We start from the raw sequence: 18,530 nt of genomic DNA, 5'->3' as shown, positions 1-18,530 counted from the left end.
ACACCACTGTAAAGCAATTATACTCCAATAAAGATGTTTAAAAAAAAAAAAAAGAGAACCGGGGGAGGAAAAATAAATAAATCAAAGACATCACAATAATAGGAGATATTGAAAATCTGTCATTGTACTAGTAAAAGTACCATTGAGAAAATCATCACTTAAAAATAGATCTCTTTTGAGCATCTGAGATAAATTCCTCTTAGGTTCTTAAGGTTTAGAAAATCTATATTTCTTTTGTTAACTGTCTTATGTATGTGCTTGTTTAGTCTAGGACACCATGACTTATCTACCTGATCTTGTTTCTCTGTCTGATTTGGCATTTAGAAAATTAAACTTAGTGGGCTACCTAAGTCATACATTACTGTATGCTAATCTTACATATTCCAGGATTACTTTTTAGCTACACTTATTTTTACTTCCTATAGTTTAACAATTTTATCTTCCTTTCATTGTATATATACTTTTGTAACCTGCTTCAAACCCACTGTAGCATGAAGTGGCTTCATATATATATGTACACACGCACATATATATATATATATATATATACAGAGAGAGAGAGAGAGAGAGAGAGAGAGAGAGAGAGAAAGAAAGAGAGAGTAAATATCTTGACTGAAAAACAAAGTTACATACTATAGAACACTATGTCAAGCAGAAGGGAAGCACATCTTCTTTGGGTATTTGCTTTTTTTGAACAGTTTCAGAAAGTAATAAAACATTTTTCTTTTCAGGGAAATATTTTAATTATGAATTAGAAAATTCTCACTTAAGAAGTTACCAGCATTTATATGTTTTGTAAAAAACAAAGTAGTTTTGAAGAAAAGATAGTTTTACCTATATTTGATGGAACCAGCCAATTTGACTTCAATTAATAGAGTTGCATTAAGTAATTGACAAAAAATTTTTTTTCAAATTAGGTTCTCAGATAAACACACATGATTTCATGGTAGTCAATACCTGACAACTGAGAGATGAACATTTCTCATCTAAATGAGAGAGAAGGCTTTAAAATGAAACAGACACTGAATAATCTATTTTAATTTGCTTGTTTCATAAGCAACTAAGCCTCTCAAAGTTTCTGGATTAGTAAATTAATTCCCTTAAGAGACTATAACTATTATTGAATTATGTCAACAATAATAAAACAATGGATAGGTAAATAGCATCAATTTAACCACAGACGGGCAGTGCGGCTTAGTGCCAAGCATGTGGACCAAAGTCAGAAAAAACCTAAATGTTACTCTAGATTTGTGATCACACGCAAATCATGAAATTCTCTGTGCCTTTTCCTTAAAATGAAGCAAAAAACACCTGATATGCCTCTGTACAGACTTGTTAGGGAAATTTTTAAAAAAAAAAGGAGGGATAGAGTTCTAAAACACTTTGGAAATAGCGTCTTTTAAAATGTTAATAGTTCTGTGCATATCTGCATTTTGGAGAAAAAGGAAGGAAACTAACAAACTTTAGTGAGCACCTTGTTTTTCCACCCTCACAAGAAGCCATGAAACAGGTAATCATTTCCATTTTACAGATGAGAAAAATGAAATTCAGAGAGTAACCATGAAAAAGCTTGAATCATGCTTCTTCCAAATCAAAAGCATGCACTATTTCACATAAACTTCAGTCAGAATATTAAACAATATTTTATTTGCTGCATTTTATTAATCAAGTTTACTAATACTGTTGATGTTAAATATTGAGCAACGGTGTAAATTTGAGAAAGGAATGACAGTACTTAAACGTATCAATGTCCAAAGTAGAATATTGTTATCCTGCTTTTTTGCAGAAAGAAAAACATGGTTTACAGTAAGTTAAGATTTGCTCTCTAAAGCAAAATTTGATAAATTCTAAGGAAATGAGAAGACATGGTAATAGAGTAGCATACATTGTTATATATACTCTAAAATGTTCTACTTTACCAAAATGTCTATAAAATAAGCATTAGTGATCTCACTGTACTTTAGACAATACAGATTTCTGGATATTGAGTTACAGGCTCTTAGCCAGTCAATTCACGCAGCCACGGTCATTCTACCCAGGAAAATCAGTCCTGGCCAATTAGCTAGCTTCACTGATTTCAGAAGAAGCTCCATGGCTTGGCTTGAAATATGAAAAATGACTCCTTTCCTTCAGCACGCATCACTGACTGAGCTTCTGGCCTTTAAGCAGCATATTTGCAGCATGTTCAACAGTAATTCCTTACTTTATCAAAGATTTGCTGAGCATCTGCATTGATCCAGCCCTATTGAAGGTGATGGGAATACAGCAATAATAAACAGATGAAAACCTTTCCCCAGTGGAACGTATATTTTAGAGGGAAGACATACCATAAACAAAATAAAGAAGTAACATATGTGTTATGTTGGGTGATGATAAGGACTAAGAAGAAACGAAAAGAAGAAAAGAGAAGAAGGAAGGTTGAGGGAATGAGAACTTTGCAAGGTGACTTTGAGAAAAGATATGAGAGAAGCACAAAGCCAGCAGTCCAGGCTGAGAGCCCAGGCAGCCCAAGGCGGTGAGGCAGGGCCACAGCCCACAGTGAAGCGGCTGAGCAAGCTTAGGGAGGGACAGCCAAGAAGAAGAGAAGTCAGGAAATGACTGACTGATGAGAGCAGGCCACAAAGGGCCTTGGGGCTCACTGTAGGGATCTGGCTTTTACTACGAGTGAAATGGAAAGCTTTGGGTTTTGAGCAAAAGAGTGAAATGATCTGACCTACATTTTAAAGGATCATTCCACCTGCTAGACTAAATCAAAGAGATGAAGGACAGAAGCAGGGAAATCAACTCATCCATTCATTAGTTATTCATTCATTTATTCATTCATTCATTCATCCAACAAAAATTTACTTTGTGCCTACTATGTTCCAACTAATGTTCTAGGCTCTTGAGGTACATCAGTGAACATAGCAGATAAATACACCTGCCCTTGTGGAACTTCATTCTAGCAGGAGGAAGACAGATAAAATATAATCAAAATTACAGATCAGCAAATTATACCACACATGCACTTATACCTGTATAGTGTATATATATTATTCAAAGTAATGAGATTGGTTGGGCTCGTCACCTCAGTGGAATAGAGTATATTAGAAAGAGAAGAATTACAAGAATTGATTCCAGGGGCATCCCAGTGTTTAGCATTTCGGGAGATGAGAAGAAGCTGGTGAAGGAGGCTGATCAATTCTACGGGGGAGGAATATGAAACACTATAATAGAGAAATGGAGATCAGGCAGGATGAGGGGGTGGGGAGCTCCAGTAATAAGTCAGTAAAGGAAGGTTAGTTCTCACTTAGAATGTGAGATATGAGCAAATACTTGGACGCGTGGGAGGAAATTATCCAAGTAGGTGCTCTGGAGGAAAGAGCATTCTATGCAGAGTGAGGATCCAGGAGCAAGAGCTTTGAGGCAGGTGTATTCCTAGCAAGTTTTCGGACTAGCAAGAAGCTAGTATGAGTAAAGAAGATGAGCAAGGAAAGACAAGAGTGGGAAAGAATGATGGAAATCAGTAAGAAGATGTCTGTCTTCAATAATCCAAAGGAAGGATGATGGCATCTTAGACAAAGGGAGTAACAGTATAAGTGATGAGAAAAGATCAGTTTCTGGATATATATATATATATATTTTTTTTTTTTTTTTTTTCTTCAGTACGCGGGCCTCTCACTGTTGTGGCCTCTCCCGTTGTGGACACAGGCTCCGGACGCGCAGGCTCAGCAGCCATGGCTCACGGGCCCAGCCGCTCCGCGGCATGTGGGATCTTCTCGGACCGGGGCATGAACCCGTGTCCCCTGCATCGGCAGGCAGACTCTCAACCACTGCGCCACCAGGGAAGCCCTATATATATTTTTGTTGTTGTTGTTTTTGTTTCTGTTTGGCTGCGTTGGGTCTTTGTTGCTGTGCACGTGCCCTCTCTAGTTGCAGAGAGCAGGGGCCACTCTTCGCTGTGGTGGGTGGGCCTCTCATTGCGGTGGCCTCTCCTGCTGTGGGACATGGGCTCCAGGCGCACGGGCTTCGGTAGCTGTGGCTCGCGGGCTCAGCAGTTGTGGCTCACGGGCTCTACAGCGCAGGCTCAGTAGTTGTGGCGCACGGGCTCAGTTGCTCCGCGGCACGTGGGATGCTCCCGGACCAGGGCTCGAACCCATGCCCCTGCATTGGCAGACGGATTCCCAACCACTGCGCCACCAGGGAAGTCCTAGATATATTTTTAAGAGAGAGCCAAGATTAACTGACAGAGTGCACATAGGGTGTGAAAGTGAGAAGTCAAAGAACACCAAGTTTTTTGACCCGAGCAGTTAGAAGATTGGGGTTGCCATCAATTGAAAAGGAGACGGCTGAGGGTTCTTGAGTCAGTTTTTATTGGGGAAGATATCAAGAGCTCAGATTTGGAAATGTTAATTTAAAATATCTATTAAGAAACTAATCAAATGTAATGAGTAAGTGGTTGGTTATATGAATATGGAATTCAGGAGAGATATACAGGTGGAGACAAAATTTTGGACTCATCTGTTCATATGTTATTTAAAATCATGAGTTTGATTGAGATCTTCAAGGGAATAAGTGTAGATTAAAAAGGAAGAGGTTTTCAAGAACTGATTCTAGGGATATTCCAACAGTTAAAATTTGAGGGCATGGAGATAAGCTGGTGAAGGAGGCTGAAAAGGAACTGGTCCAAGAAACAGAATAAAAATCCTGAGAGTTTGATTACTTAAAAGTATATATACAATGGGCACTGAGACCTGCCCAATGGATGTAAACATGTGGCTATCATGGTGGCTTTGGTAAGAGCAATTTTACTAGAGTGGCAGAAGCCAAGCCTGATGGGGGTGGATTTAAGAGATAATGAGAAGAAAGAAGACAGGAAAGGCAACTCTTTCAAAAATTTTGCTGAAAAGGGAAGAAAGTAAATGAGCCAGTAACTGGAAGAGTGGAAATATATTCTCACGGCACATCGAAAAATAAAATGAAGAACTGACATTATAGGTCCATTTATTCAAGCCTAACCTAAATAAACATTAATAGGGACCTAAAGTAATCCTACTACTGGGTCATTAACTAAACTTCACTTTACCCTATATTTCTTCAGTCACCAGTATGAAGAAATATAAAAATATGAAAACAACTTTTTACACAGTAAAACTTGTATGCCTATGAGAGTATAGAAAGTATCAACCTTTCTTATAACATGTTGTGTTGTGATTAAACATACATACTCAAGTCAGACTGCTGGGTTCAAATTCCATTCCACCATAAACCAGCTCCATAAACTTGACCTCCATTAGCCTTGGTATCCTCATTTGTCAAATGGTGAGATGTCGTGGATTATGGTGAAGGCAAGACAATGCCCCGTGCTCACCAGTAAACACTTTATATATGTTATGTTTATATATGTTAGAATCTATACATGCTAAAACATTTCAGAAAAATGTCAATAATCTGAAACAAATAATCCATAACAATGCCATTGGCTCCCAGTTGCCAGTTGTCAGACAGCGTTTATAAATGTCTCTCAGCATTTCCTCAATACCTTAAAACTTGGTTTTTATTCCCTAATTGTTTCCTAAATATGCATACATGTCTGGAAACTGCATCCCTAGAGTCAATTCTTGACTGCCACATGTAAATTATCTTCCAGTTAGATTCTGTCATCTTCGTGACTTTATTGTCCTATTTTGTCTCAGGATTTTAACACCAGGGAAAATCCAGTAATCTTTGTACAATGGTTGCATACATGTTAGTACATGGTACTATATATATATATTACATGTATATATTTTATAAATGATATTTGTCTAACAGAAGTTTAAAAATTTTTCACTTCTCTGCCTTCTTCATACTCTCTCCTCCTTATTTATTGTACTACTAAAATTGGCTGCTGTTGTCACAGACTACTTAAAGCCTGAAAGCATTAGAATATATTTACCATATTCCATATCTAGGAGGCTTTAAGAAACCCTTTAATTCATGTTGGCCATGTCACTTGCCAGTTACTCTTCTTCAATTTCCACTCCCAAGCTCCTTATTCTGAATACTACCTAATTTCATGGATATTCATCAAGAGCTGAACCTTAGACATATTAATTCTTGGAAGAGAGGACATACCTCAGGGCCTGTGGAATCCTTTATAGTCACTAGCTCAACAGTCCCTCACAGCTAATGAGGTTCTTTGGCAGTTTTTCATTGTAATGATGGCAAAGTGCAAGCTGCAGACAGTGCAATGAAAAATTGATTCCACAAAATATGAAGCATATAAATGTCTTTTCAAAACTATTCCTAGAGTAGTTGCCTCAAAAATCTAATGGAACAATAAAGGATTAAAATAATTTGGGTTTTAATAAAGGCAAAGAGAGAAATAAACAATAACTTTGTCAGAAAATAAACTATGTCTATGGAAATATATCAACAAAAGAGAGAGACCAAATCAAGCATCCTGAAGCCATATATGAAATGTGCAACATGAGCTTAATTGTCCATCAATATTCCTGTCTGTGATACACATTTATACATGTCTTAAAAACTTATAGAGGCCTTTAAGTCACAGTTTAATAAATTTAATAAACACATACCAACAGGGAAAAAAGAGAATCAGAAAATAATCATAGATTGTTTAAAAAAAAAAACAATGTGGAAGTCAAAAGTCGAGGAAGTAAGAAAATGTTTTCCCCCTTTGAATATAATCTTCACACTCCACCCACACAATTTCATCATTATTCCTTAGGAGAGTAAGACTTATCATCTGAAAATCCAAAAATGGATTCTCCACCTATTCTCCACAAATAAAGTACAGCAACTGTTTCCAACCTGTACAGTACCGTAAATTAGGAGGGTCACTGCATATACGTGTGCGCTTCCTTTGTCTCCAGTGCCTCTCTCTCATATTCTCACCCTTCTTCCCTGCTCCAAAAACACCTCCACAGGTCCTCAACTTGGAATCCTTGCTGCTACCAGTAACTGACCCATAGGAATGTACAGCATCTGCTGATGGCCTTGATTGAGGCAGCAAAAGTCATGCTTCTCTTGGTTCAGACAATACATAATACTACTTTTCAAAGAGTTTTTAATCTTGAAAACAAGATTATCAAAAGCATACATCTATACTTTTATCTATGGAGTAAAAAAGCCCCTCTCTTAACAAAGACCACAGATTACCCTGTCTTTATAGGACAGTAGCTATGAACACAAATAATGGATTACGCAAGTCTGGATGTGATTTTTCTTTCTATCAATCTGAACCTAAGCAAATCATTTAACTTTTCTGAGACTGTTTCCACAACTACGAAGTGGGAGTGATATGACTAACGTTGTTGTTAGTTGTTGTTGAGGCTCAAATGATAAAAATCCCTAAAGAAACAGTTAGCACTCAGGTCAATGACTGAACATAGTGATATGCAATCAATTTTATAACAATTATTATTATTATCATTATTATTAAATATTCAGTTCCGTTGCTTATATTTTGCCTGTGAGGAATGACACACAAGATATACATACATTTAATATAAGGTGCACTAACTCTTCTTCTAAACCCTTTGGAAGAAAATCATTTCTAAACTTGATATTCAGTATTGATATTACAAACGCCTCCATCATTTCTCCTGGAACTCTTGATGGTTTCACTGTAGAATAAATTTATTTATTATCAATTGCTAAAACTCATTTCTAAGCTAAACGCAATCACAATTTGTTCACTTAACATTCTAAACACACTTGTAATAGAATATTTCTAGTTGCTTTTTTTGTTGTTGTTTTTTTTAATGAATTGCAAAAATCTCAGTGCCTAGACCAATGGTTCTCCCACTGTGGAACATGGGGCCCTAGGCATACCAGAGACCCATTAAAGATGCCTGGGAAATAAAAAAAACTGTGGTCATAATTATACAAAACACTGTTTGCCTTTTCACTATGTTGACATTTACACTAGAGGTGCAAAAGCAAAGGGCAGGTAAAACTGCTGGTGCCTTAGCACGAAGCAAAGCAGTAGTTCCAAAGTATTCAGCTCTAATTGTATTCTTCACTAACTAGGCACAGTAAAAATGAAATGCCAGTTTCACTTAAAAACTGAAGAACTCTCCTTGAAGAAACAGTAAAATGATTAATATTATTAAATCTAGACCATTAAATCCTGATGTCTTTTCAATATTTGGGTGACAAATAGTGAAACGTGCACAAAGAACCATTAATCTGTACCACTGTAAGTAGTCTCAAAGAAAAGCATGTGTGTAATGGATTGAGTTAAAGGCTGAACTAGGTGCTCTACTTACAGAATACAATTTTTACTTGAAAGAACAACTGACAGAGAAACTACACTTTTTTTAGATTTGCTATGTGACAGAAATTTTTTGTTTGTTTGAAAATGAACAAAGGAAGCCTAATACATCAGGACAACAACTAACTAATTACTAATGATAAAATTTGAGCTTACAAGTGAAAATTCAAATTTGGAAAACTTCAAACCATCACCATGAGGTTGTGAGTCAATATATTTAACGACTCTTTTGATAAGATCCTTATCAGTTATAACCAGTATTTTCCAAATGATCAATGCCTGATATTTCTAAGTCACACATAGGTAAAATTTCCATTCAGAATGCAAGATAGATCAGTATTTTCATTCAACGAAGTATGAAAAGTTCAATGGTAAGGTACCAGATTCCTAACTGCAAGTAAGTTTTAAGAAACAGCCAGTTGTGGAATTCCGGTGTAGTATCAAAAGAAAATCATCAATTATCTGAAAAGGATATCAAAATATCTTTCCCTTATCCAGCTTTGTCTATCTGAGTGAGAACGGATTATCTTCATGTACTTTAACCAAAAGAACATATTGCAGTAGATGGAATAAGAAGATTTGAGAATCCAGCTGTCTTCTCTTAGGCCAGATATTAAAGGGATTTATTAAAATGTAAAATAATGTCTCTCTTTTCATTAGTTTTTAAGTTTGGCAAAATTAAGTTCTTTTAATAAAATAAAATAAAAATATGTTATATGGTTAATGTGATTTTAAAGAAATTAATAAACATTTTAAAATTTTCTCAGTTTTAATGTTCAAAATATAAATATTAATAGATAAGACACACCTAAGCAAAAGCTCTTGGGGTCCTGCGACAGACAAATTTGAGAACTGCAACCTAGAAGCATATACAGTATTTCTCTCCATTTAAACCCTAAGTTCCATGTGAGACCATCCACCTAAATTCCTCTTTCCTCTTTGAGTCTTCTGACAATTCTCAGTTCATTTGTAGAACAGACATAATTGGTATGTCTTTATGTCCTTAGTTCAAATAATGATTGAGATCAAATTTACTAACCTCCTTTATTCCCCCGGCTTCTCTCTGCTGATTATTCCTGAAGCACAAGAATGCACACACCAGTCTTAGCTCTTCTACCATCTCATTCAGCAAACATGTACTGAGCACCTACTATACACCAGGCTCTAGGAGATATTATTATCAAGGAGATATTATACTAGGAGATAATAAAGACCAATGAGGTGGGATAGGGAGGGTTGGAGGGAGGTTCAAGAGGGAGGGGATATGGGGATATATGTATACACTTAGCTGACTCACTTTGTTGTACAGCAGGAACTAACACAACATTGTAAAGCAATTATACTCCAATAAAGATGTAAAAAATAAAAGAAATAAAGACCAATGAGACAAAGCCTTTGATCTTCAAGAAGTCCAACCCAGTCCCTAAGTTGCATGTTCCCATAAAACACATATTAAAAGAGAAATGCTTATGGATGTGCTACATCTCCAATTCTTTTGTTGAACCTAAAAAAGTGGTACAAAGTGTATATGAGCTATTCTAACATAATCAAGACTCTTCTTAGAATACAAAGATATAAAATAAAAGGATAATAAACCTTGTGTCTGCAACACAAAAGCCATCCTTCAAAGACACTCTCATCCATGCCAAAGTTTTAGCTATGACAGGTAGGGGCAGTGAAGGTGTACAACTGGACAGAGCTCTGGAATGAGAAGTATCAGAGCCAAGTCCCCAGCACCGCCCCCCTCCCCCACACACACAAGTGTCAGAGCTTGAAAAAGAATGCAGATTAAATCATTTCTCTTTTACCCACTGACCCTCTGCTTGTCCATGGAATGTGATCAGCCATGACTCTAGCCAGAAACCTGAGTAAGCAACCCAGACTCCTATCAGTGTACATGAATAAATTGTTAAAAAATGCATTGGAGCAAAGTTTACACTTAGAAACAAACAATTGAAATATCACCTCTGACAACCAGAGGTAATTTACAGCTTCTTTTTGCAGAATCATGGTAAATTAACTGTTTGAGCAGAAGGAAAAAAACTTTATTGTATGCACTTGGAAGATACAACCAATAATAATATGAAATTCTAGCTCCCAACTACTGCTTTCAATATTCTTTGGAGAAACACATTTGCTTTTAATTTTAGGAGTGGTTGGAGCTTGGGAACTCAAACTTGGTTTACAATTTCAGCACTTCAGTTCACAGAAGGTACCCTGACAAACAATTTTTTTCTCATAAAAAAATCATCATGATGAATTCTCTCCAGATTTTTAAATAGGCTACAGTAAATATGAATAACTTTTCATATTGGTGCTATTTGAGGTTAAAAAAAGTAACAGACATATAATCCCCTATTCCTAACAAAATGGTTTATAATCATTATTTTTTAGTCCTCGTGCCTAATGCAGAAACAGCACTATTTAATAAATTTAAGCTAAGCTAATCTTTGCATATCTCATGGATAAATAATAAGACTAAATAAATCTTCTAATGAAAACAATGGACATTTATTCTCACTGAAGAGCAAATGTAATGCATTGAACCAAACAACCAATAACATAATTTGTTTTACAGTTTAACAAATTTAAAGTCTAGAATGACTTAATTGCCTGTTTTTAATAGCTGCTTAAATCTCTTCATCTAAGAAATAATTCCAGAGAAGGAAGGTAGAGCGAGGGAGTGGGTTTAAGGGAGGAATAACCCCAAATCAAAATAAAATTACATGTAAATCATAGCCTGAGTTAAACCAAATAGCTCAACAAGTAAGACCTATGTTAAGATCTTTAAAAAACTAATTAGGTAAAAGAGGACATATGGGTTAAAAGTTTCTTCAGGTCTATGTGTATAAGGTAAAACTGAATTCCACTTAAAATTTTATCTCTAAGAATTATATCTCTATTAAGAATTATATCTCTAATTATATCTCTAATATCCTCTAGGCCATGAATATACTGTTCCATCCATAGAATAGACATAGGTAGCTAACATGAGAAAAAAATCACAGGGGATTCAGAAAGATAATAATAATAAATGAACATTTTTAAATGAAGAAAACCCCTCACCTCTGTAAAAACAAGAAAAAAAAGCAAGAAAACAAACACATGAGCCTCAGTTTCACTAGCATGTTGTGTCTGGGTTACTGCCGAGTATCACAAACCACGCTTGATATTCTGTGTTTTTGGCTGAGTGACACCAGAATCTCTTTGAAGGGAGTGAGGAGAGAGAACTTAGGAAATGGCAAACGAGCTTTCCAGAGTATAGCTATATCATTTCTAGTTGATTATCAAAACAGCATTGGAAGTAGTTCAATTAAAAAGCAAATCAATGAAACACTGAGGTAGTAACAGCCAAAAATATACCCCGGGAAAGGCCAAGCTTGAAATCTTTTGGCTTATGTTTTGAAACACTAGTTTCTTGCCCATCAGCAGACAGAACAACTTGTGCCTATACCATGGCATTGAACAACACAGTTGTGTCTCAAGAAACAGCTTCTAATCTCTGATCATTCACAGCACATTACATGCTTTAGTTCAAGAGGGAAGAGAGAGGATTACTTTAAGTCAGAAGATAGTGCCTAAAATGTGAAGGCAGATGAAATCAGGAATCTCCCCAAACTTGGCCCAGCACATTGAAATTAGTCACTGTCTATAAAGAAACTGCCAAGACTGCTGAGGATGTGAAAGTTAATACCGTCCTGATGTAAACTGTCAGTCCACAGCCACTCCCCCTTGAAAGCCATGCTATAATGCTGATTTCTACCAAAGTTCTTCATTTTGGAATACGGATTTCTTAAGTCTGAAATTGCTCATTCTCTGGTAGACTTCCTTACTGTGAGGTGTTTAGTTTAGTGTGGTGATGTAACTTAGATAAATGAATTTTTTTTTTGTACTCCTGAAATGGCTAAAGAGCTCTCATTAGCATTACACAAATGATGGTGTGAGATGAAATATAAGGTAAAAACTGTTCATTGTTTGGTTTTGATCAGGATTGAAGCTAAATTGCATGTAATTCTTGTTAGTCTGTGTGACAGAACATTTTTATATGCTCCTGTCAGTAAAATGAACAATCAACAGTAAAGGTAAATTACTATAGAAAGTAAATATAAAGAGAACGATCTTCCTAAAAAACACATCAACAAATAATCATAAGGGATGACAAAATCATTACCTCTGCTCTCTGTGTTCTGGGAAAAGCAGTTGATTTTTCTATGGCATAAACATCCACCAGGTAAAGACAGGCTCCTTGTTCGCGGTCCAGAATGGCTGCAGTCTGAATTATGCCAGTTTGTCGTCCAATAGTAAAGAGACGTCCCACAGTTTTTTCTTCACAACGGACTGAAACAATATAATACTCCACTGGGGCTTCAGATCCTCTAGGGCTAGCTGCTTCTATTGATATCACATTGGTGCCAATGGGTTCTCCTTCCTTCAAAATAGTGATATATTTGGGTTGTGTAAAAACAGGTCCATCAAGGCCCTGAAGAATGACGGTCAATTCAGTGGTTGATTTCCTCCTTTCAGGACCAAGGTCTGTTGCTGAAACTATGAGATTATAGATCAGCTGAGAAGGCACCAGCGCTGAAGCCACTCTCAAGTCTCCACTATAACGATCCACAATGAAGGTGTCTGTGTCCCCATTGATGATCTCATACTCCACCTCTCCATTTGCCCCTTCATCTGGGTCGGCAGCCATAATTGTTGTCAGAACAGAACCAATCACAGCTGAAGGGTCGGCTGCCAGGGCATTTTGTGATATAAACATTGGAACATTGTCATTGAGGTCTGTAACCAAAATGGTCACGTTTTTCAAAGCATACCGTCTAGTTTCAATAGGCACAGCTTGATCATTGGCTTTTACAGTTAACTCAAAGAGATTAGCAAACTCCCGATCTATTTCAGCATTTGTATAGATAGTACCTTTGACTTCATCTATGCCAAAGTGGTTGCCCCTTGGCATCTGTTGGATGATCGTATAGCAGAGTTGCCCATTAATGTCTGCATCAGGGTCATGTGCAGTCACTGAAATGACAGACGTTCCAATGGGAATGTTCTCAACAATAGACTTGAAAATATCCCCAGGAGGGAAGCTAGGAGGATTGTCATTGAAGTCTCTCACATGTATAACCACTGACATTGTAGATGAACGAGGAGGCCTTCCTTGGTCTTTTGCTGTTATATTTAATTTGTACAAAGACTGTGTTTCAAAGTCCAATTTTTTGGCAAGAAAAATACTCCCAGTGTTTGGGCTAATGCTGAAAGTTCCATGATTGTTAGTCCCAGTAATACTGTAATGTAAGTCAGCATTGTCACCTGAATCTGAATCAGTTGCAGTAACAGAGGACACGAGTTCACCAATTCTCATGTTTTCCAAAACATCAACAAATAGTGTTGATTTAGGGAAAGAAGGGGTATTGTCATTTTCATCTAAAATATCAATATTTAAGGTACAAGTCGAATTGAGGGAAACTGCCCCTGAATCCACTGCTTGAATTACAAGGGAATAGGCAGCTGTTGCTTCATAGTCTAATTTGCCAATAAGTGTCACTTGACCAGAGGTACTGTCTATAGCAAACTGTCTTTCTTCATTTCCTTTTATTACAGAATAATGAATAAGTCCATTATTACCTTCATCAACATCTGAGGCAGATACTCTTAAAACTTGTGTCAGGTTGGCTGCTGACTCTGATATTGTCGCTTGGTAAAAGTCTTTTAAAAACTTGGGAGCATTATCGTTTATGTCCTTCATGTAAACATGTACTGTGGCCTGATCCTTGAGAGGCTGAGGGAGCCCCTGATCTGTTGCAGTGACTGTAAAGCTAAACACTGCAGTCCCTCTCCGCCTCATAAGAGACTCCCTGTCAAACTGATGAGTATTTGTAATTTCCCCACTAATTGCATGCAGCTCAAAATCTGGCTGCACCATTTCAAAAGAATACCTTACTTCTCCATTTGGCCCAAAGTCTTTATCTATAGCACTTACTTTGCCCACAAATGACCCAGCTCTCTGTTCTTCTTCAAAGTAAAATGTGTAATTGGTACTGTTAAAAAGAGGTCTGTTATCATTTACATCTTCTAAAATTACAGTAACATTCACAGTAGCACTAAGGGGTTCCACTGCTCTGTCAGAAGCAACAACCAGTAAAACATATCTGTCTTGAAGTTCACGGTCCAGTTCACTTTTTATATACAATTGACCATCTGGGAATATGCCAAAAGCATCCCCTGTATTGCCTTCAGCAATGCTGTATGCAATTTCACCATTTGCTCCTGAATCCTTATCAAAAGCTTGCACTTTAAAGAATCGAGAATTCACAGGTTCTGACTCAGAAAGGGTGACCTCATAAGAAAGTTGGTCAAACACTGGTGGGTTGTCATTTACATCATGGACATAAACTGTTAAGATGAAACTAGAGGAGAGCTGGGGAACACCCACATCAGATGCCAAGATCTCTATCTGGTAGGAACCAGCGTGAACATCCAGGGGTCCTAGCAGACTAATATTACCATTCCTTTCATTGATAGTAAAGAGGTTCTTGGGGTTTTGCTTCAGGCTATAGAGTACCATGCCATTGACACCTTCATCAGGGTCCACAGCTTTTGCTTGGAAAATGCTGTGACCTGCCTGCCAATTCTCTACCACATTCACACTCTCTACTGCCTGAAGGAAATGGGGAGAGTTGTCATTTAAATCCTTAACTGTTATGTTAACCATAGTGTCTCCAGTCACTGTGCCCCCACTGGCTACTACCTTCAGCTGATAAAAGGATTGCTCTTCTCTGTCAATCACACTTGCTGTGGTAAGCTGCCCAGTGACCTGGTTGATAGCAAACATACCTTTCTGATCCCCAGTAGTAATGAGATAACTGATGTTGGAATTGAGATCCATGGTGGATGCAGACACACTACCCACATGATATCCCAGAGCCACATTCTCAAAGACCACGAAGCTGTAGGCAGCCTGGCTGAACACAGGTGGGTTGTCTTGAGTGTCCAATACAGTGATGGTTACTATTGCCTGGTTTGGAGACTGTAAATTGCCACCATCGGTAGCCACTATTTGCAACTGGTAAGCAGTTTTTTCTTCTCTGTCTAGGGCCATTCTTGTAGAAATAACCCCACTCTGAGCATTGACCTGAAACCGAGACCTGTCCCCAGCTGATATACTATATTTGACAGTTCCATTGAGACCCAAGTCTGGGTCAGTGGCAGACACTGTGGTGATGTAGCTACCTCCAGGCTCATTCTCCTGAATATGAGCAAAGTACTGGACTGGGTAGAACACAGGGCTGTTGTCATTAATATCCAGGAGGCTCACATTGATTCGAGCCATTGATGACTGGGGAGGGGAGCCCAGATCTGTGGCCAGAACCAACAGGGAGTAGAAAGCTTGCTCTTCTCTGTCCAAGGAGGAGATAGTACTCAACCTCCCCGACACAGGATGCAGGCGGAAGGACCTCTGGTCAGTCTCAGACTCTTGGAGGGAGAAACGCACTGTCCCATTGTCACCCAGGTCCCCATCAGTTGCCCCAAGCACGAGTAGTTCAGTCCCTGTTGGGGCATTCTCAACCACAGACACCTCATACCCTTCCAGCTGCGTAAATACTGGCTTTTCATCATTCACATCCAGGAGGGTGACTACAAGCTGGGCATAGGAAACCTTGGGGTGAACCCCCTGGTCCCGAGCACTGATATTCAGTACAATCTGGGAAGCGAGTTCACGGTCCAAGCCCCCAGCAAACCCAGTGGTCACCAGGCCGCTGTGTTCACTGATGTGGAACCAACCTAGTCCATTCCCAGAGACAATGCTGTAACGCAGATTAGCATTGAGACCAGAGTCGCCGTCAGTGGCAGACACTCCACTCACATAGCTTCCCGGGGGCGCCTCCTCGCTCAGGTTCACTCTGTACACTTGCTGGGCAAAGACGGGAGGGTGGTCATTGATGTCATTGACGAAAATCACCAAGCTCGCCACTGAAGAGCGCGCCTGAACCGCTGCGCCAGGGGGCGCCCCGTAGTTATCAGAGACAGAAACTGTTAGGTTGTAAGAAGGGATGCGCTCCCGGTCCAGGGCGCTGGCTACTTTGATGAGGCTCAGGTTCGGCACTTTGCTGCTCTGCACCTCAAAGTGGCGCTGCTCGTTGCCCCCAAGAATCTGCACAGAGATGTTCCCGTTGGCCGCGGGGGAGTCTGCGTCCGTCACGGTGAGCAGAGCCACCACAGTGCCCACCTGAGCATTCTCATCTACCGAGGCGTAGCGTGAGGTGGCAGGGAAGTAGCGGAATTTCACCACAGGGTCGTTGTCGTTGACGTCCAGCAGCTGAATCAGCGCCTCGGCGCGCCCAGTGAGGGAAGGCACGCCTCGGTCCATAGCCTGCACGGTAAGCGAGTACTGGCGCCGGGCCTCGAAGTCCAGGGGCTCCCGCACCGTGATAAGCCCAGTTTCGGGGTCCATTTGGAAGGGGGTCCCCTCGTCCTGCAGCCGGTAGCGGATATCCGCGTTGGTGCCCTCGTCCGCGTCCGCTGCCGCCACCTGGAGGACACTGGAGCCCACCGCCGCGTCCTCAGGCACCCCCGCCTGGTAGTGGGAACTACCAAAAACTGGGGGGTTGTCGTTAATGTCCTGCACAGTTACGTTTACCTGAAGGTAGCCCCGCCGCTTCGGCTCTCCCTTATCCTCCACTTCCACCAGTAGCTGGTACTGCGGCGTGACCTCGCGGTCCAGCCCGCCCTTGGACACCAGATGCAGGAACGCGCCCTCGCCACTCGGGTTCAGGGTGATGTCCAGGCGGAAGCGACCCGCCTCGTTGCCCTGGACGATGCGATAGGACCGGTGGTCCACACCATTGGAGCCGATGTCTGAGTCGGTGGCCGTATCTAAGATGACTTGCCGCCCGCTGCTACTGTCCTCCTTGAAAGTGACCACAATCGAGGGTTCAGGGAAGACCGGGGCGTTGTCATTGAGGTCCCGCACCAACACTCGCACTTCGGTGGGGTAGGTGGGTGAGCTGGAAAGAACCACCAGGTTGATCACGTCGCTGGGTAGGCTCTCGCGGTCGATGGTGGCAGTGGTGTACAGGGCCCCGGTGCTACTGTTTATGGCAAACAGGGCGTGGCTTTCGCTGAGTCGGTAGGTGAAGCCTGGGCGCGTCTGGATGGTACCCACCAGCGTGCCGGGAGGTTGCTCCTCCAGCACCTCAAACACCTGGCGCTGCTCGGCCCCGCTGACCCGGGCCGGCCGCGGTAGCAGTGACAGCAGCCAAAAGACGCGAAGGAGCTGAAATAATGATAAAGTGGGCAGCGGGAGCCACGGGCGGCCCCCCCTGTCTGCTGCCAAGTCCATGGTCCTGGCTCCCTGGAACGGTGTGATAAAGAGAAGGAAGAGGTGAGGCAAAAAAGAGTGATAATGACAGGGATCAAGTAGGCACCAGCAAACATGCAGCCGATGTATCTGTCTGGGAGCTCTGCTATTTCAAAGAACCTCCAGTCCAGCAGAAGCAAGTCGCATCAGCAAAAAGCTCCAGGTAGCCATCTGGACGCTTAGCGCGGGAGAGATGCCTTGAGGAAAAGCGGCAGGGCATTCCTCGGGGCACTCCTGTTTGTTGACGAGTCCCCAGAAAAGTTTCTCAAACCTCCTATATTTTCCCCCTTCACTTTGTTTTCGAATCCAGAAAGTCTGAGCGTTTTCGGCTGGGTGGATGTGAGTTGGGAGAGGTTGCCTGTACTTAAGGTATATGAGGAATCATTGCAAACAATTGTCTTCAGAAACTTTAGAACTTACCCAAGGCGAAGAAACTGAAGAGGGAAGGACAAACGTCCGTAGCGGTGTGTGGAAAGAACAACTGCGCACTGGGGAGGGGGCGAGGGGGAACCTGGAGATTATCAAATTGCTTTCCCAAAAGCTGGAGACGAGGGATTTCCTCGAGTCCCCTCTCCTCAAGAAAGAGGCTGCAACGCCTCTCCAACAGGGCTGCAGAAGTGGCCGCTGAGGCCCAGGCGGCGGCGTCTGAGGGCGGGCAGCTAGCAAACTGCGTTCCAAGCGCTCGCTTTGGCGCTAGGTTCCGGTACCCGGGAGCGCTCAGCTCCGTCCCTTCTCCTCCAGCAGGAGCCGCCGCCGCCCCTGCTGCGGCTTCGAGCCCTTAGTCGGGCACAGGCAAAATCCAGCGCTCCTCAGCATTTTTTTTTTTTTTTTTTACCTCTGTCGGGACGCCTGCCGACCCATTATTTGTACATCCAAATCGAGCGCAGGTCCCGCTTTCTTCTCGGCCTC

The 18,530-nt window shown here is 40.7% G+C and overlaps 1 protein-coding gene across 1 annotated transcript in view; it reads right to left on the bottom strand.

The window, feature by feature from the left end:
• The window catches only part of FAT4 (FAT atypical cadherin 4), a 172,267-nt gene extending 153,972 nt beyond the window's left edge, over window positions 1-18,295 (bottom strand). Inside the window, exon 1 of the mRNA XM_029235704.1 lies at window positions 12,432-18,295. Within this exon, the coding sequence (XP_029091537.1) occupies window positions 12,432-17,603 (5,172 nt within the window). The 5' untranslated portion in view covers window positions 17,604-18,295. The remainder of the gene's footprint in view (window positions 1-12,431) is intronic.
• Window positions 18,296-18,530: the final 235 nt, after the last annotated feature.

This window comes from Monodon monoceros, unplaced genomic scaffold, assembly GCF_005190385.1.
Source record: "Monodon monoceros isolate NGI ecotype Baffin Bay Population unplaced genomic scaffold, NGI_Narwhal_1 Super_Scaffold_20, whole genome shotgun sequence".
Classification (NCBI taxonomy): Eukaryota; Metazoa; Chordata; class Mammalia; order Artiodactyla; family Monodontidae; genus Monodon; species Monodon monoceros.
The sequence above is the reverse complement of the archived record's forward strand: the minus strand, read 5'-3'. Positions and strand labels throughout refer to the sequence as shown.